The sequence below is a fragment of the Eptesicus fuscus genome, chromosome 7, assembly GCF_027574615.1.
Source record: "Eptesicus fuscus isolate TK198812 chromosome 7, DD_ASM_mEF_20220401, whole genome shotgun sequence".
Classification (NCBI taxonomy): Eukaryota; Metazoa; Chordata; class Mammalia; order Chiroptera; family Vespertilionidae; genus Eptesicus; species Eptesicus fuscus.
Window position 1 is genome coordinate 106,675,104 of NC_072479.1, and position 22,867 is coordinate 106,697,970.

General features: G+C 69.6%; 1 protein-coding gene across 1 annotated transcript in view; it reads right to left on the reverse strand.

The window, feature by feature from the left end:
* Positions 1 to 833: 833 nt before the first annotated feature.
* The window catches only part of CELSR1 (cadherin EGF LAG seven-pass G-type receptor 1), a 99,904-nt gene continuing 77,870 nt past the window's right edge, over positions 834 to 22,867 (reverse strand). The window contains exons 12-35 of the mRNA XM_054719646.1: positions 21,222 to 21,396; positions 20,306 to 20,447; positions 19,480 to 19,600; positions 18,675 to 18,858; positions 18,251 to 18,352; positions 17,583 to 17,677; positions 16,340 to 16,549; positions 15,880 to 16,063; positions 15,017 to 15,160; positions 13,908 to 14,112; positions 12,914 to 13,081; positions 11,542 to 11,668; positions 9,267 to 9,467; positions 7,882 to 8,056; positions 7,361 to 7,473; positions 6,975 to 7,054; positions 6,748 to 6,874; positions 6,025 to 6,150; positions 5,362 to 5,456; positions 5,017 to 5,120; positions 4,628 to 4,777; positions 4,097 to 4,333; positions 3,269 to 3,530; positions 834 to 2,670 (exon numbers count right to left, since the gene is read on the reverse strand). Of these exons, the coding sequence (XP_054575621.1) occupies positions 2,646 to 2,670; positions 3,269 to 3,530; positions 4,097 to 4,333; positions 4,628 to 4,777; positions 5,017 to 5,120; positions 5,362 to 5,456; positions 6,025 to 6,150; positions 6,748 to 6,874; positions 6,975 to 7,054; positions 7,361 to 7,473; positions 7,882 to 8,056; positions 9,267 to 9,467; positions 11,542 to 11,668; positions 12,914 to 13,081; positions 13,908 to 14,112; positions 15,017 to 15,160; positions 15,880 to 16,063; positions 16,340 to 16,549; positions 17,583 to 17,677; positions 18,251 to 18,352; positions 18,675 to 18,858; positions 19,480 to 19,600; positions 20,306 to 20,447; positions 21,222 to 21,396 (3,552 nt within the window). The 3' untranslated portion in view covers positions 834 to 2,645. The remainder of the gene's footprint in view (positions 2,671 to 3,268; positions 3,531 to 4,096; positions 4,334 to 4,627; positions 4,778 to 5,016; positions 5,121 to 5,361; positions 5,457 to 6,024; positions 6,151 to 6,747; positions 6,875 to 6,974; positions 7,055 to 7,360; positions 7,474 to 7,881; positions 8,057 to 9,266; positions 9,468 to 11,541; positions 11,669 to 12,913; positions 13,082 to 13,907; positions 14,113 to 15,016; positions 15,161 to 15,879; positions 16,064 to 16,339; positions 16,550 to 17,582; positions 17,678 to 18,250; positions 18,353 to 18,674; positions 18,859 to 19,479; positions 19,601 to 20,305; positions 20,448 to 21,221; positions 21,397 to 22,867) is intronic.

Sequence of the window (22,867 nt, forward strand, 5' to 3'; positions counted from 1 at the left end):
CCTCGAGCTGTCAGCTGGAGCACACCCGAGAACGGACCCCACTTTCAGCCAGGAGGACCCAGACGCCTAGATGCTCAGAGACGGTGTAGCAGCGGTTACAACCACACTCCACCAAGTACAGGCAAACACTCTAGAAATGCATGGGGAGCCCTGCCGGCGTGGCTCAGTGGCTAGAGTGTCGGCCTGCGGACTGAAGGGTCCCGGGTTCGATTCTGGTTGGGGGCACATAGCTGGTTGCAGGCTCCTTCCCGGCCTGGGTCCTGGTCAGGGCTCATGCAGGAGGCAACCAATCGGTGTGCTTCTCTCCCATCAATATTTCTCTCTGTCTCTCCCTCTCTCTTCCACTCTCTTTAAAGAGCAATGAAAAGCATCCTCAGGTGAGGATTAACAAAAGTTAATAGAAATGCATGGGGAGCGGGCGTCCTCCGCAGAGAAATGACCTTTATAAAGGGACCGAGTGGAGATACTCTCTGAAATGGAATCCTCTGGTGGGGACGACAGGACAGAGTGAACTTGTAAGTCAATGACTAGAAACCATCAAGTCTGAAGAACAGAAAGAATGAAGACAGATGAACAGAGTCTCAGGGACCCAGGACAATGTCAAAGGTCACTGGAGTCCCAGAGCGGGGAGCCCAGGAGAAAGACTGGTGCAGAGAAAAGCACACACCCTGCTGGCTGAAAACTCCCACCCGAGTGGAAGACATCAATGCAGAGACCGCAGGACCCCCTGAGGGAGAGCACTCTGGCCGTTCTGTTCCCCGGGACTGGCCGTCAGCATCCCATCACACCTGGTCCCTTCCCGCTGCCAGAAGAGAGGGAGCCGGCTCAGCAGTACAAACTCAACAACCTTAATTTATTGTAGACTCTTCTCGTTTGTGTCGGAATTCCAGTGTTCTGAACATTAATAAATATACATTTGTTTTTAAAAAACCCTCCAGTGTCTAATCTTTGCCATAAAGTCTTAAGTCACAAAAATAGGTTTCCATTTTTCCTGTCTTCATAAAACTGACTTTTTTGGTAACAGTTCTGATCAGATTAAAAACTACACGTCCCGGGGCCCAGCCAGCTGCCGGAGAGGAGGCGGAAACAGATGGAGGTTCAGAGACGCAAACATGCGCAACCCTCCGTCACCCACGCCCGGCCGCAGGGAGGCCCCGGCCGCAGGGAGGCCGGCCCCGCCGCTCTGCTCCTTCAGGCCGCACGTCAGGCCGGTCACAGTTCGTTCAGCACGGGGTCTCCGGGGCCGCATTTCATGGCCGAAGCCTGTGCCCCAGCCGGCGTCCCACCCGCGCTTGCTCACGCCGCCAGCAGCCACGCTCCATCCTCACCAGGAAAACACGGGAAGCCCTGCCCTGGCCTTATTTTCATCATCGTCTGGTTCCTGCTGCTGGGGAGCAGCTGTGCTGACACGCATTTGGGCACTTGGTTTGAAGAACAAAGCGTGTCTGAAGAATTCCGGGCCGCGGTCCACGGCGCCTCGGGCCACGCTGTGCCGACTGCCCACATGGACACCACAGCCGGGCCTGTGTGCGTTTCCCAAAAACAGCCTGGCAACCGCTGAGGGGGCTGTGCTTTGTCCACGCACAATTGGCCATTGGAAGCAAAATGAAGCAACGGGTTAGACTGGGGGCGGGGCTGGGGGGGGGGGTGGCGGCTAAGAGCTAGACAATTGGCAGGAAGGAATGAGTGACATCCGGGAGGCTGCAGCCCTCCAAGTCTCAGCCCGGACGTGTGAACACCGAAATGCCATGGTGACCAGGAGCAGGCGGGCAACAGAATCCCCTGCCTGCAGAGCCAGGCCCCTGTGAGGGAGCCAGGGAGGCCCTGCAGGGCTCGAGTGGGGCCCCCCCGAGGGCGCGGCCAGGGAAGGCCCAGTGTGGCGGCCTGGGCAGGTGACCCCTGCATTCCCCACTGACCTCCGCAGGCTCCTGGGGGCTGCCCAGGCCCAGAGCGCCCGTCTCAGACCCACCACTGCGAGGCAGCGGGGAGCCGAGGGCCCGCGTCTCCAAGGCAGGCGCAGGCGAGCGGCGGTGGGGCTGCGCGCTCGGCTCGGTCTGCGGCTCGGTTCCCACTCCCCAGCACCCTGGCTGCGATGCGCATCACGCACACCAGGTTCAAGTGCAACTGGGCGCTGTTCCTCACACGAACACCAGCCGCGATGGTTCCACGGATCCCCCAGGCTCCGTCCGTGCATCAGAGCTACAGGCCCTGCCCTCGCGGTTCCACGTCCACAGGGAAGCACCTGCTCAGGCAGGGCCCGGGCTGCAGGGAGATGCCCAATGGCGGCCGACCTTGGTCTCGCTCTGTGCCCGGCGCCCTCAAACCCTGGCGAGCCTGGCCTAGCGGCTCCTGCCGGCTCTTGTGCCGGGCCGTCCCGGTGAGGCCAGGCATGGTTTTGGCTCCATCTGCACCTGAGGGAACAGCTGTGCCGGCCGGGAGTCCACGCCTCCTCGTGCCCGTGGCCTTTGGCACTTGTCATGGGGCCGGATGGGCCCCGAGGCTGGGCTGCGTCCCGCCAGCCGGGGCTGCCACTCGGGCCAGGGCCCGCTTCACGGTCAGGCCGGCGGCCTGGGGCTCCGAGGTGCGGGCCGTGACGCAGTGCCGTCGCGGGGTGAGGGAACAGGGCTCTCACGGTTTCCTGATGGTCAAATTGAAGTTTCGTTACTGCCTCTGCGCGTGGGAAGAAGCCACCAGCAGGCAGCGGGTCAGCAAGGACGGCTCGGCCTCGGTTGGGAGGGGCAGAACCCCCACGTGGGCAGGGGATGCCCTGGGGCCCCAAGGACCGCAAGCTCGTGTGAGGACACAGCTGCCCCAGGAGGAGGCAGGAGCTGGGGCGGGAGCCTCATCCCTGACAGCCGGGCCCATCGGAGTGCCCTCCGCGCACGGGCCGGTGAGCCCCTGCACCGCTCGTTAGGGTCAGGAGGCCATCCCGGAGGCCCGCTCCCACTCCACACCTCCCTGGGGAGTCAGCAGCGGCTCCCCCTCGCCTCTGCAGCTGGGCGCCCCGACCTCGGCCCTCAGCCACGGGCAGGGAGGAGTCAGCGCTGGAAGCCTCCCGCCAATGCAGACCCCAGGCCTGGGTGGGCAGCGCCAGGAGGGAAGGCCGAGCTCCGGTCAGTTCCTCCCGACGGAGCCTGCAGCCCCTCCCCCGCAGAGGCACCCACCCCAGCCCCTGGCCTCTGCCCCCTCCCCCCCGCCCGCCCCGCTCGGGCCCTGACCACGCCCGGGGGCACAGAGGGCAGGCTGGTGGGCGCCGGGCGGTACTCACTCGGAGTCGGAGCCGTGGGCCTGGGCGCTCCCCACGCACACGTTCATGGCCACCCCGTTGAGGTGCTCGCGCCCTGGCTCCCGGCGCGGGGTCTTGACGGTGATGGAGCCGTCGGGGCCGCGGACCCCGTCGCAGGAGCCCAGGGAGGAGGAGCGCGAGGACGAGGGGCTGGGCTGGCACTCGGCCAGCTTCTCCCGCAGCCGGGACCGGAGGGCCTTCTCCGTCAGCGGAGGCGGGTAGGTGGCTTTGTTTTTCAAGATGCCTGGGAGGCGGGCGGGAAGGGGCGGTCAGGCTGACCTCCTGGCTGCCCGGACCCTGGAGGAGGTCCTGGGGAGCCGAGAAGCCCTGTGGCTGGGCCTCCATCCTTGGGCCTCAGTCCCAGATGGTGGGACGCCAACCCTGTGCCCAGGACCTGCCTCTGTCTCACCCCACCCACCCCTTCCAGAGGCCCGCCCCGCCTACCACAGCCTCCACTCCACCCAGCACAGCCCCGCCCCCATCCAACAGGCTCCACCCACCCCAGCACAGCCCCGCCCCCGTCCAGCCCCCCCCCAACACAGGCCCCATCCAACCCCACCCCCCCAGCACAGCCCCGCCCCGCCCCGCCCACCACAGCCTCCACTCCACCCACCCCAGCACAGCCCCGCCCCCACCCAGCCTCCACTCCACCCAGCACAGCCCCGCCCCCATCCAACAGGCTCCACCCACCCCAGCACAGCCCCGCCCCCGTCCAGCTGGCCCCGCCCTGGTGAGCACAGCCCCCCCCCTCAGGCCCCTCCCCCAGGACCAGGGGCTTCCAGGGCAGCAGGGCCTTGCCCCCAGAGGCACCTTTTCTCTGCTCGGGGGGCTGCTGGGTGCAGGGTGCGCCCGCGGGCCTGGGCAGGGCCCCGCTCTCCCCGTCCGGGAGGCGGTCCAGGCAGTGGTTGGTCTGCTGGTCCAGGTGCAGCTCCACGCTGACCTTGGTCTCCACCTTCAGGGGCAGCTTCTCGCCGGGCTCCTCGCTGTCGCTCCCAGCCAGGCTCCCGTCCGGCCAGCCCGCAGGGGCGTGGTTGGCTGCAGGGTCTCCTGGGGCACAGGGGCGCCGTCAGCCAGCAAGGAGGCCCCGCCCCCTGAGAAGGTCTGGATGGCCCCTCCTCCGGGCCCGGCGTCCCAAGTGGCCCCACCCACCACTCCCAGACCTCCAGGCTCAGATGGGCAAGTCCTGACCATGGGGCCCCGGCTGCAATCCTCCACCGCACCCCAACACCTGGGGCCTCTGTGGGCCCCCTCCAGCAGGGGGCAGCTTTCCTGGCCTGTTCTCTGTGCATGCTGAGGGGCCTGTGTTCTGGGGGGCAGGCCTGGCTGCTGCTGCTCCCTCACCTTTGGGGGTGCTGTGGACAGGGCCCTGGGCCGGGTCCCATTTGTCCTCGGCCCCCACCCTGTCGTCCTCGCTGTCGGATGAGTGTGAGGAGGCATAAGAGCTGCTCTGCTCATCCAGGGACAGCTCGCTGTCGGAGTCCGAGTCGTGGCCTGTGGCGACAGGAGGGCGGGCTCAGCGGGGACGGGCTTCCTGCGAGGTGGAGCGAGCCGCCCGGTCCGCATCCACAGGCCGTGGGTCCCTTCCACCCTGATTGTGACCCAGCCTCAGACCCCTCAAGGCTGCACGCTCCCCAGATGGAGGGAGGGCCACGGGGCAGACAGGGGCCAGCGAGCTCCCCCATGGCCCGGGAGGCAGGCCGCAGGCTGACCGGAGGCCGCGGGACACTCACCCGGGGGCTTCTTGCCGTTCCTCGGGAGGAAGGACGGGTCCGGCTCCCCGAGGCCGCCCCTCGCGGGCCCAGAGCACACGCTGAGCTTCTGGCCCCCCTCGTCCCTAGAGAGGGGGAGGCGGGCTCAGTGCCACTGCCCAGGGGACGGGGACATGGCCACCCATCACCGAGCACCTGCCAGAGGTGCCAGGACGGCCACGGGGCCGAGGAGGGCGCTCTGCCCTGACTCCGAGCGCACGGGAGACACCCCAACCGGAGCCGCAGGCTCAGGGCGCGGCCTCCCAGCAGGCTCGGGCGGGGAGGTGACCCCTGGGCACCCCCGGAGGACACGGGCGCTGGGCTGACCTGCCGGCGCTGTCCAGCGAGGCGGTGGACTCGCCCAGGGCCGTGCGCAGCACGTGGGGCTCCTCGCTGTAGGTGGTGTTGCAGTTGAGGGAGCGCTGGGGGCGGGGAGGGTGCTGGTGAGAACAGAAGGGCCAGGGGGTGCAGGGGCGCCCTCCCCACAGCAAGCCCCACGGCGGGCACCCGGCAGCGCCTGTCACCCCGGCTGTGCCTGTCACCCCGGCTGTGCCTGTCACCCCGGCTGTGCCCGTCACCCCGGCTGTGCCTGTCACCCCGGCTGTGCCCGTCACCCCGGCTGTGCCTGTCACCCCGGCTGTGCCTGTCACCCCGGCTGTGCCCGTCACCCCGGCTGTGCCTCACCGTGCCAAGAGCATCGCATCCATGGCTCGGTCCCCACTGCGGTCAGAGGACGCCCCCCTCCGCCCCCGCTCTGGGCGGGGGTGCTGGCCTGCGGGGCCCTGTCCCCCGAGACCTTGAAACGCAGGCTGTGACCAGGACAGCCTCTGTCAGGCCGATGCCAGGCTCCAGGGGCGGCTCGGTGGCGCCCCCTCTGGGAAGGATGAGGAGGCCATGGAGCTGCATCTAATGCTGGAGCCAGACCCCACACGGACCCCTGGTGACCAGCGCAGGCCGACCCGGGGGGTGGGGGTCCCTGGCGCCTCCTACCGTCAGCAGAGTGGCCCTTGTGGTGGCCGAGTCGTCCGGGTGCGGCTTCCGCCCGGCGAGCACCCCCTTCAGGTGCTCCCGCACCTCCCTGTTGAGCACGCAGTGGAGCAGGAGCACGCAGAGGCCCTGGGGGGGGGGGGGCGGGTCAGGAGACGCCGGGCACCAGGGTCCCGCCAGCCCGAGGGCAGAGCACGGCCCCGAGGTGGTCGGAGCCCTGGAGCCGCCCACAGTGGTGGCCAGAGACGCCCCCGAGGCCACGCTCGCCTCCCTGCGGGGCCGCCTCCCTGGGAGCCGGGGCGGGGCAGCGGCACGCGGACTCGGGGCCCACCCTGGGCCTCAGCCCTGGGCACCTGGAGCCCCTCCCTCATGTCATCAGCCCCCTTCCTGGGGAGCCCCTGGTGTGACCCTGGGAGGAGAGGGCCCTGACTGGCTGAGCAGGGCGGCCCCTCACCATCAGGGCCCGAGGGACGGCCCAGGAGGCTCTGGGCAGCGCCGTTGGGACAACGGGCTCCTCTGGGGCAGGACGTGCGTGCCGAGGCCTCGCTGGGACCCGAGCACCCGGGGCCTCCCAGGAGCCACAGCCTCGTGCGGCCCGTCTGTGCCGAGCTCAGGCCCGGCCCGGACGCTGGTCCAGGACCTCCCGGGACCCGCTCGGCACTCGGGGAGGCATTTCAGATAAACGCAGCCCAGGCGGCCGTGACCTCGCCAGGGCCGGCGCCTCACCTGCAAGCAGCTGGCGATGGCGAAGAGGTAGTGCAGGGCCAGCGCGTCGCTGTTCACGGCCAGCAGCCCCAGCAGCCAGGTGGCGCCCACGAGCAGCAGCAGCAGGAAGGCCGACCTCAGCAGGGCGCTGGGGGGCGGGCAGGGTGAGCCAGCCTCCTCCCTCCCGGGCCCACCACCCACTCCTCCACCCGCCCGCCCACCGCCGGGGGGGGGGGGGGGCAGCTTACACGATCCCCTTTCTCTCGTAGTAATGGTGCTTCCTCTGGCAGGAGGCTTTTGCGGACAGAACAAAAATCACGGTATTGACCTGGAAAGACAGACCAACGGTCAGGTGGCCGGCTCGTCTGCACGGCACACAGACCTTCAGAGCCCAGCACTGAGCGCTGCCGCCGTGTCTCGGAGGCGTGGGGGGGGGGGGGGGGGAGGGGGAGGGGAGGCCTCGGAGGCTGAGTGCCGGGGCAGGACACGGCGCCTTTCACAGCGGACTTGGGCGCGAGACCAGCCTTCCTGCCCCAGCGCCGCTCAGGAGCCCCAACACCCTTTTGGCCAAGGGCACCCCGGCTTCCCACGTCCTGGGGGATCGCAGGTTCTGGGCCTCCCGCCCCGGACTCACAATTATAACCGTTCCGACGGGCCCAACAAAGCTCCAGATGAGGGTGTCTCGCAGGGACAGCCAGCAGAAGTCGGGGTTTCCGTAGCCCTGGGGGTCCAGGCCCACGGCGAGTCCTGGGCATCAGAGAGGGGGTGAGGGCCACACCCCGGGAGGGCCCCTGGAGAGCCACCTGGCAGGTGCGCCCATAAGCGGACGTGCCCCGCCCCACCCGCAGCCCCGGGGCCCAGCACGAGGGCCAGGAGCCCAAGAGGAACAGCTGGGGGGGAGGGGCGGGGGGGCGGGTGGCGGCCAAGGCCCAGGCGCCAGAGCCAAGGCCCTCAGGTCAACGCGCCGGCCCCACGTCCACCCGCGGAGCCCACCTGGCGGGGGAGGCGAGAGAAGGCGGGCTCGCAGAGCCAGGGGCACCCCGGTGGGCACAGGCCTCGCTCAGGAGGCGGGAGCGGTGTGGCCTGGCGGGTCCCCCGGGGCCTCCCCTGCGCCTCCCCAGGCTCCTGGGTCGCAGCCACCCGCTCCGGCCTCACCTGTGACGACGGCCGGGAGGCCCCAGCCCACGACGTAGTAGAAGCGCATGGGCCCCGCGTCGACGTTGCGCGCCTCGGTCAGCATGCGGTAGACGTGCAGGCTCTCCACGAAGGTCCAGGCGAAGGCGCTCATGCAGACGTAGTGCAGGGCGATGGCGATGAGCGTGCACAGGAACTGCGGGGGGAGGGGGCGCTGAGGGCCGAGGGCCGGAGCGGCTCAGGGCGGGAGGGCAGTGACCCGTCGGCCACTCTGCAGCCGTGAGGGTCCGCAGGTCTGAACAAGGAAGTTCAGCTCGTGGCGTTTGTATTAGATCCACCAAGAGGGGCCGAGCGCCCAGAGGCACAGCGCCGGCCTCCGGAGGAGCAGGGACCCTCCCCAGCGGACGGTGGACGGTGCCGGGCGCGCGGCACAGCCCGGACGGAGGCGGCAGAGCCGGTGCTTCCGGGGGACGAGCACCTGGTCCAACAGGGCAGGGCGGGCCCAGGCGGGGGGCGCCAGCATCGCGCGTTGTTGCTGGGACAGGCCCTGCCGCAGGCCAGCCGGTCAGCACGGGAGAGCCCGCCGCGGTGCAGGGCGCGGGGCTGCCACTCCAGCACCTGCTCCGGCGCAGCCACGGGCCCAGGGAAGGGGTGGCGCGGAGGCGGGGGCTGGGCCCTCAGCGACGTGAAAAGCAAACCCGTGAAACCATTTAAAAACGTGCCGGAGACACAGCAGTGTCACATTAGCGGCCTCGGCACAGCCGCACGCTAACGCGCCAGAGGCCGCCGAGCCCGCGCCTGCCGGCAACGGCGGCCAGCACCCTCCCCGGGGACGTGAATGCGAGTTTCCAGAACCCTACAGCCAGGCGGTGGCCCCGTGCAGGCCTCGTGCGCCCGGGGTCGTGGCTGAGAAACCACGGAGGTCATGGGGCGGCCGCCACCCCCTGCCAGGCGGGACCGCCCACCTGCCCGCCTCGGGGTCCGGCCGCCCGGGGTCCTGGGGCCCCTCTGCTTACAATAGGCGAGGGGAAGGGCTCGAGTAGGCAGGTGCCCCCGACCAGCCAGGCAGAGCTCCGGCTTCGCCCCATTCCACGCGCCCGTGGGCCACAGGCACGGCTCCCCTCGACGTGGGGTGCCTCCCAGGCTGGTCTCCCCGGGACACGCGCTGTAGTCCCCATCCCGCTGCCTGGCGCCCTCCCCTGCGCGGCCCCCTGGGACCTGAGCACCCAGCTCCAGCCAGTCTCACCGCGGGCTCAGGCCGACGCCGCAGCTGCCTCTCTGACCTCCGGCCTCTCCCCTCCCTCCCGGGACCAAGGTCATCTTCCTAACCCAGACCCGGCCGTGGCTCTCCGTGGCGAAACGCCGTCCGCAGGAGGAGACGCGGGGAGGGGGGCAGCGGGGCTCACCGGGTTTCCCGTCTGGGTGACCCCGACCACGAAGACCAGCTGGGAGAGGAAGAGCGCCCCGACGAGGTTCCGGTGGGCGCTGTGCAGGTTGGAGCGCAGCGTCCGCACCAGCGCCAGCAGCACGAAGGCCACCAGCAGCGCAGCCAGCGACAGGGACACGGCCGCGTAGGTGACGATCTTCAGGGGCAGGACGTCCCCGTGCTGCGGGCGGAGGGGGGGGGGGCGTCAGGGCCGCGGGGCCAGGGAGCCCCACACGGCAGGGGCTCATCCGGCGAGGGTTGGCCGGCAGGAGCCGGCAGGAGCCGGCAGGACTGCCCGTGGCTTCAGGGCGGGAAACACCAGAACAAAACCCACAGGGACAGTTGGGCTGATAAAGAAGTTCTGGCCCGGCCGGCGTGGCTCAGTGGTTGAGCGTCGACCTATGAACCAGGAGGTCACGGTTCAATTCCAGTCAAGGGCACAGGCCCGGGTTGTGGGCTCGATCCCCAGTGAGGGGCAGCCAATCAGTGATGCTCTCTCATCATTGATGTTTCTCCCTCTCCCTTCCTCTCTGAAGCCGATCAATCAATGTCTTTTTTTAAAGCTCTGAGGGCAGGAGGTGGTGATGGTCACAGAACAATTCATGAACGCCTCTCCTGTCCTGCCCTGCTCCCTTCAGTGCGACTAAGACGGTGAGTTTCATGTTCTGTACTTTTTGCCACAATCTATACTAATGAAAGGGTAATATGCTAATCAGACCGGACGTCTTCTGGATGTCCTTCCGGACAAAGCCATGGTGTCGGGGGCCAAGGCAGAGGCAGTTAGGGGTGATCAGGTCGGCAAGGGAGCAGTTAGGGAGCAATCAGATCGGCAGGCAGAGGTGGTTAGGGGTGATCAGGCAGGCAGGCAGGCAGGCGAGCATTAGGAGCCAGCAGTCCCGGATTGCGAGAGGGATGTCTGACTGCTGGTGCGAGATCGGGCCTAAACCGGCAGTCAGACATTCCCCGCGGGAGTCCTGGATTGGAGAGGGTGCAGGCCGGGCTGAGGGACCCCAGGGCCTCTACTAAAATAATAACAAGAGAAGGAAAAAGCCACATCCACCCTGCTGCCCAGGAGGCCCTGGGCCTCCTCCGAATTCTGACCTGGGCGGGGCCTCCACACAGACCCAGGTTACCCAAGGCCAGGACTGCCATCATCTCCTGGGCTTTGCAGGACGTCACCCCCTCCGGGAGCCGGCACCCTGCGGGGAGCAGGGAGCGCCCGCCCCCATAGCCCTGGGAGTGCTCTGCACCCAGACTTGCGAGCAGGGGCCGCCAGGGCACGCCAGGGAGCGGGAGGCCGAGCGCTTAGGGGTTTCTCCTCCTGCAGCCAACCCAGGGCCCCCTGGAGGCCGGGATCCTGGGGCCCCCCCGTGGCTGGGGGGCTAGTGAGACTTCTGGCTTTGGGTCCCCCTGAGGGTGTGGGAGCCTGGGTGCCTGCTCTGCTTTTCTTTCTACGTGGGTTTCAGGGCCCTGGGCCTCCCGCCCAGCCCACTCCGGCACCGCCTGGCCAGGAGCTCCCCAGGTCGCGGGACAAAGACCTCGAGTGACTGGCCCTCCGGCCGGGACCTGGGCCACCTGCTCAGGCGCCTGTCGCAGAGGCCCGAGGGCATGTCCCTTCCCGTCACCGGGACGCCTGTCTGCGGCCCGCGGCTGACTCCCGCCCCCAGGGATGTGACAGAGACCCCGGCAGCGGCACCAGAGCCCTCGGAGGGACGGTGGCCTGGCCTCCCCGACAAAACCCAGGCCCAAACCGTTCTGGCTCCGGGAGTCCAGCCGGGCCCCAGGCTGACCTCGCTCTGCCCTGCGCAGCCCACTCATCGCACCCCAGGCCGGAGGATGCGGGTGTGGGGGGGGCGGGGACATTAGTGCCTGTGGCCGGGGCTGCGGACTGGCCTCCTTGTCTTCGGGGCCTCGGGGCGCTGAAGGCAGACACCCCTTCCTCGGCCAGACGACTTTTCTTCCTTAAGCTTTAAAGGGGTGAAGCTGCGCCACCCGACAGGCTGGGGCCTTGCAGGGAAGTGACGGGGGCAGTCCAGGCGGCTCTTTTCAGCCTGAGGCGAGGGCCCGCGGGTCTTTAATGCACAGCCAGGCCTCGGGGAAAGCCCTGGGGGCTTTGTCACGGAAACTCGGTTTAAAGCCCTCGGAAGGAGACACGGCCTGTGGGGGGCAGGTGGGGGGGCAGGCTCGACGCCCCAAAGAGCAAATGCCCTGGACACGCGTGCCCGGCGGGCAGGGCCGCCCGTGGGTGCGCCCACCTCGCGCCGGGAGACGTCCATGAGCACCGCGAAGCTGGCCGTGTGGCTGCACTGGCAGGTCACGTGGGTCCGGTTCCGCGCCAGCAGCTCGCAGCCCTTGGCCGACCAGCCACCAGGCCCCCCGGGGCTGCAGAGAAAAGGGGGGGTGGGTCCCTCCACCGCCGGGCTCCCCGAGGCCTCCTGCCCCCGCTGGAGCCGGTACGCGTGCCGCACCCTCACTGCGCCCACAAGTGCCCCCGTCACCCTGGGCCCACAGCCCCCCTCCCTCGGACCCTGTGACCACGCCCCGCCCTCCAGTCTGCGAGGCCTCTGATGAGCGCCCGGGGCTCCCGCTGTGTCATCGCAGTAAAGCTGAAATGGACGGCGCCCCACGCCCCTTGTGTGGGAAACATTAGTGGGTTGTTAAAGGGCCGCTTTGTTCTCCAGCCTGCTCTTCCGTCTACTCTAGACGATTACCTTCTTTCAGACTTTCATCTCCCCATTGTGCAACCTTTTACGGCCGCTGCCTGGAGGCAGGGCCCCATGACGCTCCCGTTTTACTGGTGGGGAGCCCCACACCGCAAGCTGCTACGGGTGCATCTCGGCCTCAGAGGGGGAGCCCTACCCTCCCGGACTCTGGGAAAATCCACGCACTTCTCTGAGCCTCGGTTTACTCATCTGTAAAATGGGCTGTGAAGGCCAAGGCGTTTGCTAAGAACTAGGATGCGGACGACTGTGCAGCCGGGCCGAGGGGATAATGAGCACGGCTACCGGCCAGGGTTTGAAGGCGGGGCCTGCGACGGCCGGGCCTCCCACGGCCCCACCGTGAGCCCGCGCCCGGCACTCGCTCTTTGTTAACCGGGCGTCTGTCCCGGTGCAGACGCCGCTGCCCGCTATCCAGAAGTCGGAAAACCACGAGGGAGAGACGGACAGGGTCTGCTGTCCCGGCCTCAGCGCCAGCTCAGCCCCCCTCACCCGGTGGGACACGACCAGGGGGATGTTGGCGGCACAGATTCTGTCCGAGCTTCAGATGTGGGGAGGGGCCTGCTGAGGCGGCTCGGCCTCCCAGGGGAAACCAGCCTCGCGGCGGCCAGGTGAGGCCGGCACCCCGACTGATCCAGGGACCCCCACACACCTGGGGTGCCCCAGGTCAGCGAAGGGTCCCTGGGCCCAGGCTCTGAGTGCTGCCTCCCGGGCGTGTTCGGAGCGAGCCCCCGCCTGGTGTGGCGGCAGACGGGGCGCCTGTCGGCTTCTGTGTCCCGGCAGCCCCGTGGGTGCGTGGCCTATCTACGTGTTGGCCTGGGTGTGCACACGTGTGTGTACATGCATGTGCACATGTGTGTAACTGCGTGTCGGGGACCCTAACACCCCAGGCCGTGGAGGCGTGGCTCACGTGACGGAGTGGTTCCAGAACACGCAGACGGGCTTGGTGCGCTCGCGGGTCTCCAGCAGCGCGAACTGCACGCGGACGGGCCTCGGCAGGGGGCTGGGCGGCGGCGCCCCCTCGCTGTGCACCACGGCGCTCACCACCGGCGTGTTGATGACCGGCCGGCCCGGCAGCCTGCGGGGAGAGTGACACGGACACGCGTGTCAGGAAACACGTCTCACAGCCCAGCCGTGTGCAAGCACAGAGGACCGCGGCGGGCTCTGCTCCTGGGAGGGGCCGGGGCCGCGGGTGCTCCGTGAGGTTTTGCCATGGACGGGGCGTGCACAGGTCAAAGGTGAACTTTGGAAACTTAAAAATGAGAAGTGCCCGGCCGGCGTGGCTCCATGGCTGACATCGACCTGTGACCCAGGAGGTCAGGGTTCGATTCCAGTCAGGGCACAGGCCCGGGTTGCGGACTCGATCCCCAGTCTGGGGTGTGTAGGAGGCAGCCGATCCAGGATTCTCTCTCATCACTGATGTTTCTATCTCTCTCTTCCTCTCCCTTCGTCTCTGAAATCAACAAAAATATATTTTAAAAAAATAAATATAAAAACGAGGAGAAAGTCTGTGCACGGAAGGTGGTGGCCCCACAACATAAACCACAGGGACAGCAGGGAGCCTGAGACGTGGCTGAAAGGAAGCGGGCGATTATCACAGCTCCCGGGGTCCCCCCACTAACGAGACCCCCCACTAACAAGGGTCCCCCCACTAATGAGGGTGAGAACCCTGTGCCTGACTGCGCACGGCCACGGAGCCCCTGGGCAGGAGGTGTTTTCCCAGCAGCCCTCAGTGCCGGCCCCGCAGCCTGAGGACAGGTGCTGGGGACGGACGCTCCGAGCGGGAATCACCCTGCTGGGCCGTGTGCCATCGGCAGACCCTCCGGGCACAGCGCCGCCCGCAGACCCGGAACCGCTGGGAGCCGTGGGGGGACGTGCGGGGCGGGGGGCCGTCTGCTCCTCACCGGAGGCTGCGGCGGTCGGGGTCATACCGCTCCGGCAGCAGCTGCCCCAGCGTCCGGTAGACAACGACCAGGGCGACGGCGAACTGGCCGGGCTGGTCGGGGTGTCTCTTCCGCCTCCGGGACGGGGCCTCGCTCTCGGCGCCGGGCCCGGGGCGCGGGGTCTGCGGGGCAGCCTTACCACCGACGGGCCTCCCCGCGGGCCCCTCTGCAAGGTGAGCGAGCGTGTGAGCGAGGAGCCGACCCGGGGGACGGGGCTCCCCCAGGGACGCCCCGAGGACAGGCCGGAGAGGCAGGCCGGTCACAGCGGTCGGTTTCACGCCCGGGACCAGGAGGCAGCGGGGCCGTGGTCACTAGGGGCTGGGGGCGCGGGGAGCTGGTGCCGCCTCCTCCGGGAAGGCTGCTGCCTGCCGGGAGCACCGCCCAGAGGCAGGGGCGGCGGGCAGCGTCCCACACGGCGGCCTTGCGGCGTCTCGGGCCCCGCAGCACGCCTGGAGGGGAGGCCGAGCCGAGCCCGCCCCCCTGTGGGTGCTCCCGGCCTGAATAAACCGCTGGGTCTGAAGCCTCAGTTTCCCCACCGCCCGGCCGGCTCAGCGTCTGCCTCTAACCAGTCCGCTCGTCAGGGAGCCTCGGCCAGCAGAGCGGCGCTGCACCCCGCTGTCTGGACGGAGGGGGGGGCTGAGGGGGCCGGGCTGGAGCCGCCTCGGGGCCGGCCGGGCAGAGGAGCTGTGGCCGCGGTGGGAGGCGGTGTCTGAGGGTGGAGACCGGGTTGGCGACCCCCAGGGGGCGGGTGAAAGGTGGCAAGGCCGGTGGCCTCAGAGCCAGGCCCTCGTGGTGCTGGTGGCGGGGGAGGGGTGGGGGTGCGAGTCATCGGGGAGGGACCCCACAGTGGCTGTGGGACACGACCCCCACTGCCTCTCGGTCTGACGCCAGCATACGCCCCGGCCGGCCCCTGGCTTCCGGGAGGCCCACGAGGTGCACCCACAGACTGTGCACCCACGGACCCGCACCCACGGACACACGGACACGCACCCACAGGGCATGCTCTCCCCGCAGCCCCCCTCCTTGCCCCCCAGCAGGCGGCCCCGCGCAGCCCTGGGCTCGGCGAGCACCTCTCCTCTCCGGCGGTCGGAAGAAGTCGGCCGAGAAGAAGACGGAGGACGCCAGCTCCCGCGGGAAGTCCTCCCGGATGTCCTCGAACCGCGGCACCCAGGCTCCCGAGAAGTTGAACTTGTCGAGGACGTCCACAGCGAGGACTGTGGGGACGGGGTTCCCTCACACGCGGCTCGAGGCCCCGCCCCCGGGAGCCCCAACCCGAGCCAGAGCCCCGTCCTCCTGGGCGGGAGGGGACGCGGCAGGGCCAGGTGCTGAGCGGGCGGCCGAGCCCCGCCAGGCCCGGGTCGGGACACCTGGCAGCGTGGGGGCCGGCACAGCCGGTGACCCTGACGTGAGCAGTGCGCCCCCCGCCCCGGTAGGGATGCCGCTGTGGGTCACAGACCCGCCCACTGGGAAGTAACAGGGAAACCAAGGGGCACCCCGGGAGGGACTTCCTGGCTCTGCCGAGGCGCAGGAGGAAACGGGGAGCCCCCACCAGGGCGGGTCTGTCCGAGCTGGGGGGCTTTCTCCCCAGGAAGGAGCGGCACTGCTGTGCGGGCCACTCCGCCCAGGGCCGGCCACCCGCCCCTCGTCCCCCCTGGGCCTGGGGCCCTCGGAGCGAGTGTAGAGGTGGGACCCACACCCGGACCCCAGGCCCACTCCCCAGACAGCCTCCCCCAGCTCTGCCCTCGCGCCCCTCTGCGCACGCCGTCCCCCGTTTCCTGGGCCGGGGGAGGGTCCCCTCTGAACGGGCTGGACCAAGCGGGTCCTCCCTCCCCGTTTACAGACCAGGAGACGAGGCCAGAGCCGCCGGCCCTTCCCTGAGAGGCGGCCGCGCAGCCCGATGGGCCGGCTGTGCCCGCGATGCCGCGGCGCTTACTCATGTTGGCGGTGACGATGACGAAGGGCCGCAGGTAGGTCCGGCGCAGGTTGCGGGCCACGTTGCTGAAATAGTCCTCGAAGCTGCGCAGCAGCTGGGCCACGCCCTCCTCGCCGCGCTGGATCTGCTCCCACGCGGCCCTGGTGCCCGGGGCCAGCAGGGCGCTGCCCGCGCGGACCACATCCTGCCAGACAGACAGACGCTCAGCTCGGTGCAGCCGCCGGAGGCCTGGCTACCGCACGGGGCTCCCAGGTTCCGGAGGCCAGGCCGGGCCAGGCCTGAGCGGGGGAGGCGGCGGGTGTTTGAATCTCCAAGGCAGGAGGGGACGCCAGGGAGAAGCCCTGCTGGGGCGTCCCGCGTGCACCCCGGGGCCACAGGGCAGGCGGCCTGGGGACATCACAGCCCCACCCCCCAGGAGCGTCCGGGTCCTGCCCCCAGGGACACGGCCCGGCCCGCCCACCTGGTGGAAGTCGGCGTCCCGCGTGGCCGCCAGCTCGAAGCCCTGCCGGCCGCTCTCGTGCCGCAGGACCCGGGCCAGCAGCTGGGAGGCCGAGCGCACGTCCTGGCCGAAGAGCGTGGCCGAGTGCTGCGTGGCGTTGCGCAGGGCCTTGGCCAGCCGCAGGGCCCCCGGCCCGTCCATCCGCGTCTCATTGCGGCTCAGCTTCTCGTTCTGAAACGAGGGAGCAAACGCGATGCCTGCCAGCCTGCGTGCGGCTGCTCGGGCCTTCCCGTGGGACCCACCACCTCCCGTGGGACCCACCACCTCCCGTGGGACCCACCACCTCCCGTGGGACCCACCACCTCCCGTGGGACCCACCACCTCCCGTGGGACCCACCACCTCCCGTGGGACCCACCACCTCCCGTGGGACCCACCACCTCCCGTGGGACCCACCACCTCCCGTCGGACCCACCACCTCCCGTGGGACCCACCACCTCCCGTGGGACCCACCACCTCCCGTGGGACCCACCACCTCCCGTCGGACCCACCACCTCCCGTGGGACCCACCACCTCCCGTGGGACCCACCACCTCCCGTGGGACCCACCACCTCCCGTGGGACCCACCACCTCCCGTGGGACCCACCACCTCCCGTGGGACCCACCACCTCCCGTGGGACCCACCACCTCCCGTGGGACCCACCACCTCCCGTGGGACCCACCACCTCCCGTGGGAAGTGTCTGGGCCAGAAGGAACGTGAGGAACGAAAGACAGCCCGGCCGGCGTGGCTCAGTGGGTGAGCGGCGACCTATGAACCAGGTCACAGTTCAATTCCTGGTCAGGCACAGGCCCGGGTTGTGAGCTCGATCCCCTGAAGGGGGGGGCGTGCAGGAGGCAGCCGGTGGGTGATGCTCTCTCATCATTGATGTTTCTCTCTCTCTCGCCCTCTCCCTTCTCTCTGAAATCAATAAAAACGTATTAAAAAACAAAACGACCCTGCTGATAACTGGTACGAAAACGGAGATCTGTCAGGCCAACAACTGGCTGAAAAGTCACGCCAAGTGGGAGGGGCTGGAGCGTCTGAGGCGCTGGGAGGAGGGCGAGAGGGGAGGGGGGCCTCCACCCCGGAACTGGGCCTCTGCAGCCACATGCACGGACGGGGCCTGAAGGGAACCAGGAGACGTGTCGGGAGCCCGGCTGGTGTCTGACCGCGGCCCGCTGCCTCGACCCCACCCCCCGGGGCCCCTCCGCACGCCCGTCCCTACCGCGGCTTTGAGCTGCACGAAGGCGGCCGCGGTGCAGTTGAAGAGCTCGGGGGGCCGCCAGCCCTTCTCCCCGCTGCAGTGGCGGACGGCGGTGCCTGGGACAGAGGAGGGACGCGAAGCTGAGTCCTGACGGCGAACCGACACCTGCTCGTCCCGAGGTGCTCGGACCCGGGGTGTTCCCAGGTGTGCACCGCGTGATGCCCACCCCTCGCCGGCCCAGGACTCACGGAGGCCCCGGCCACGAGGCCGGCGGGGAACCAGCCACGAGGCCAGGAGGGTGGCCCCATCTCCCGCCCGGGGGATGTCTAAGCTGTGAGCCGCCTGCAAGCAGGGGGCCGGAGCTCAGCCGTGACAGGCAGACGCTGGAGCAAGTCCTCGGAAAGGAAGCAGCTCCCCCTGGCGGAGCACCCCAACACCACCCGCTCCCACGCCGCGGCTACGGCTCAAAGGGCAGGTGCAGCCCCACCCGTTCCACAGAGCGCCCGGGCTGAGCGGGAGGCCGGCCGCTGCCCCAGGCTGGCACTCGTCATTAAGGAGAAGTTTCCTGCGTCCCCAGCACTTCGGCTAAACAGAGATTTCCAACACGGAACACGTTCGTCCGTGAGCTTCACTGCCTCGCGCTTCTGCCCGCCCTCCGCCCGGCGTGGGCGCCCCCGCCCTGCACTTACCCACGGATCCCTTGGGGCACGGCACCGCGGCTGGCTGCCCGAACTTGGTCTGCGGCCACCAGATGCCGGCTTCAAAAGCTCTGGGACACCCGCTGTAGATCACTGGGGGGCAGAGGTGAGACCCCTCAGCCTGGCCCAGCCACCCCCAGGGTGCAGGGCTCTGCTCACTCCTCCCTGGGGCCCTGCCCCAAACCAGACCCCCCACCGTCCCCCGCAGTGAGGATGGGAGGGGCGACCCGGCTCTAATGAAGGCCAAGGTCACAGCGGGCCAGGTGGACAGACCCTAAGGCTGAGCATCCCTCAAACGCCAGCGTGTGTGATGCACGCACACACATGCACACGCACACGCACGCACGCACGCACACCGTGCCCAGCAGCCCGCCCCTGTGACACGGCCTCGCAGGGGTCAAGGGGCGCCGCCGACCTTCGCAGCCGAGCGGGGTGACCTCGGCGAAGGGGTTGTCGCAGCGGTTGCACTGGCGGCCGATGACCCCGGGCCGGCAGGCGCACTGGCCGGTGTGGGCGTCGCAGGCGCGGCTGCGGGAGCCGTGCGGGAAGCAGGCGCAGGGCAGGCAGGCGTCCTGGCCCGGGGGCTGGTAGTGGTTCTCCTGCAAACGCCAGGAGCCGCGCGTGGGGTCGCGGTCGGTGCCGAAGCGGAGCCGACCCCACGGACGCGGCTCGGAGTCCCGGCTGTGGGCTGAGGACTCCAGTCCCGTGGTCCCGGCAGCTCGCAGGTGAAGCAGCCCCGGGCCCCAGGGCCTCGGAGCAGCCACACACCTCGACCCACCTCCGCAGGCACGTGTGTGCACGTGATGCCCTGGGCTCGGGACACGTGTGCATGTGTCCAGGTCAGCATGTATAGGCATGTGTAGGTAGGTGTGTGTGTAAGTAGGTGTGTTTATGTACATGTAGGTGTGTGTGCACGTGATTCCCTGGGGTCGGGATGTGTGTGTGCATGTGTCCAGGCAGGTGTGTGTAGGCAGGCGTGTGTGAAGGTATGCATAGGTAGGTGTGTGTATAGGTGTGTGTGCAGATGTGTGCCTATGCACGTGTAGGTGTGTATCTATGCACATGTATGTATGTGTACATGCACATGTATGTGTGTGTGCATGTGTGTCTATGCACATGTAGGGTGTGTGTGTGCATGCATGCAGGGCCACCTCCCGGGCGTGGCACCCCAGGAGCGGGTGAGGGACACGTGCCCGCAGACCCCGTGGGCTGGGCCTCACCTTGCACTGGCACTGCCCGTTGGTCTTGTTGCAGTCGGGATCGAAGCCCTTGTCGACGGCACAGTGGCACGGGCCGCACACGGGGTTCCCCCACCAGCCTTTGGGGCACGGGAGGTCGATCCTGTCGGGAAGCAGGTGGAGGGTGCACACGGTCGTCTCGGAGAAAGCCTGCTGGGGCCCGAAGCCTCCCCTCGAGGGGACTCCACGTCCCAGCTAGCTGCCTGCATGGCGTCGCCGGGGCCACTCTGCCCAGCACCCACAGCGGACGCGGGCTCCTGGTGCAGGGACACGTATGCCCTGCAGTGGCCTCCCTCGACCCCAGCCCCACGCAGCACGGAGCCGGCTGCCCCAGGCCCAGGGGCAAACGCTGGCCATGGCCCCCGGGTGCTCAGAGTGGCCTGTCCCCCGTGTGCCCGCGCCGCCGTCAGCTCCGAGCAGCCACGCGCTGGACCAGTGTGCTCAGAATCGGCCCCGCCCGGTCCCGCCTGCTGAGCCAGCTGGCGACCTGGCATCGAAGGTGCGGAGGCCGGCCCACCCCCCAGCCGCCTGCCGCCTGCCCGACCTCCGACCTCCGACCTCCGCTCCCACCTGCTCCGAGCACAGGGCTCCAGGTCGGCGAGCGGTGTGTAAGTCTCTGGGGCGGAGACGTGCTCAGCTGAGGTCAGTGCGTGACGCCCGATTTGGCTCTCACTGAGTTCATGCCACGTTTGGAAACAGGTCCTTGACCCAGAATTACATGTATTTTGGGTTAAGTCACCACGAGGAGAAACGGGCAGGAGCAGTACCTGTGTGGACACGTGTGGCGGCGACACGCGTGGCCTCTCACCTGTTCTCGCAGTACGGCCCGTAGCGGCTGGCCCCGCACTCACACACGTAGCCCCGCGGCGTGCCGGGGCTGCGCACGCAGGCCGCCATGTGCTCACAGGGGTTCAGGTGACACACGTCCACGCACTTCCTCCCGAAGTACCCTGTGGGGACAGGCCAGCATGACCCCCCCCTCCCCCCCGGAGCCAGACCCTCACGTCAGACACCCCGGCCGCCTGTCCCCCGGCCGCCCGGTGGAGGACGGGAAAGGTGAGCCTTCACCAAACGTGGGTTCCCAGGCGCCCCCGGGAGGGCGGGAACCACGGGCAGGGGGTCCCAGCCACCCGAGGGCACACGGTGGGCGGGTGCCCGCTGGCACGGCTACCGCTCCTCCAAACTCAGAGGCAAACGCTGAGTTACGCCTTCAGAAACGTGTACTTTTACCGAATCCTCCTCCATCTCAGCGTGAGCCCTGAGCCCCAGGCCTGGGCCCTCTGCCCGAGTGAAAAAGAGACAGAGGAACGCGTTTAAGAAGAGATGGCCCGGTCTGGCCGGCGAGGCCCGGGGCTGAGTGTCAACCTATGGCCTACGAACCAGGAGGTCACGGTTCCATTCCCAGTCGGGACACGTGCCCGGGTTGTGGGCTCGATCCCCAGCAGGGGGCGTGCGGAGGCAGCCGACCCATGATTCTCATCACTTATGTCCGTCTGTCTGTCTCTCTCTCCCCCTTCCTCTCTGAAGTAAGTTGAAAGTATTTTTTTTTTTTTAAAGGAAGAGACGGCCGGCCCACTCCTCGGTCACAAACCGAAGCTCGGGCTCCCGGCCATGAAGAGCTGCTGGGGAGCCGGCGCCCAGCTCAGCCTCCTCGGTGCCTTGTGAACACCACGGCGGCGCCGCCGGGCTGACGGCATGGGGGGGGGGGGGGCAGCGACGCTCACCTCTGTCGCAGACGCAGGTGTAGCCGTCCCAGGCGTCGCGGCAGTGGCTGTGCTGAGGGCAGGGGCTGGAGGCGCACGCGTCGCCCACGTCGCAGCCGTCCTTCACCCTGACCTTGAGGGCGTCGTCCATGTTGAGCGTGGCGGTGTTGGTGGACGTCTCCCCCATCCTCACGCCCTGTGCTCAGAGAGGACAGCGGACTCGGTCCCGGGGCCTCGGGGCTGGAGGAACCCCGAAAGGTCCCGGCGCTTCAGGACCCCCAGTGCCGTCTGTCCCTTGTTCCTAAAGTGACACCTTGTTCATCTGGGCACTGGGATGGGGGGGCGAGGGGAGCAGGGAGGTGGGGCGACGGCAGAACGAGGCCCCGCCTCCCCAGGTTGCATCCCAGGAGGAGACAGACAGGCCCCACATCCCAGCACCCCGGGTGAGCTCAGGAGGAAAATGCACGCGGGGGTGACTGCGGAGGGCGGGGGCTCGGCAGCTCACGGCAGAGGGTGGCCGAGCGAGGGCACCGGCAGGGGCCAGGCAGGCAGCACAGGGGGTGGGTCTGGTGAGCTCCCAGCCAGGAGGCCCCGGGGCCGGAGCACACAGAGAGCCGGGGAGGGGCTCAGAGAGCACGCGGGGCGTGGGGGGCACCAGGGGAAGGATCGGAAGGATCTCCTTGCCCGGGGAGCCGGGGCCGTGGGAGCCGGGGCCGTGGGAGCCGGGGCCGTGGGAGCCGGGCTAGGGGAGCTGGGCCGTGGGAGCGGGGCCGGGGGAGCTGGGGCCGGGGGAGCCGGGCCGGGGGAGCCGGGGCCGTGGGAGCCGGGGCCGTGGGAGCCGGGGCCGGGGGAGCGGGGCCATGGGAGCCGGGGCCGGGGGAGCCGGGGCCGTGGGAGCCGGGGCCGTGGGAGCCGGGGCCGGGGGAGCCGGGGCCGGGGGAGCCGGGGCCGTGGGAGCCGGGGCCGTGGGAGCCGGGGCCGGGGGAGCCGGGGCCGTGGGAGCCGGGGCCGTGGGAGCCGGGGCCGGGGGAGCCGGGCTAGGGGAGCTGGGCCGTGGGAGCGGGGCCGGGGGAGCTGGGGCCGGGGGAGCCGGGCCGGGGGAGCCGGGGCCGTGGGAGCCGGGGCCGTGGGAGCCGGGCTAGGGGAGCCGGGGCCGTGGGAGCGGGGCCGGGGGAGCTGGGGCCGGGGGAGCCGGGCCGGGGGAGCCGGGGCCGTGGGAGCCGGGGCCGTGGGAGCCGGGGCCGGGGGAGCCGGGGCCGTGGGAGCCGGGGCCGGGGGAGCCGGGGCCGGGGGAGCCGGGCTAGGGGAGCTGGGCCGTGGGAGCGGGGCCGGGGGAGCCGGGGCCGGGGGAGCCGGGGCCGTGGGAGCCGGGCTAGGGGAGCCGGGCCGTGGGAGCGGGGCCGTGGGAGCCGGGGCCGGGGGAGCCGGGGCCGTGGGAGCCGGGGCCGGGGGAGCCGGGGCCGTGGGAGCCGGGGCCGGGGGAGCGGGGCCGGGGGAGCGGGGCCGTGGGAGCCGGGGCCGGGGGAGCCGGGGCTGTGGGAGCAGGGCCGGGGGAGCCGGGGCCGGGGGAGCAGGGCCGGGGGAGCCGGGCCGCGAGCTGGGCTACTCTACAAACAGCTGCAGACAGCACACCTGGACGAGGGACGGGGGGCCCGTGCGGGTGGGCC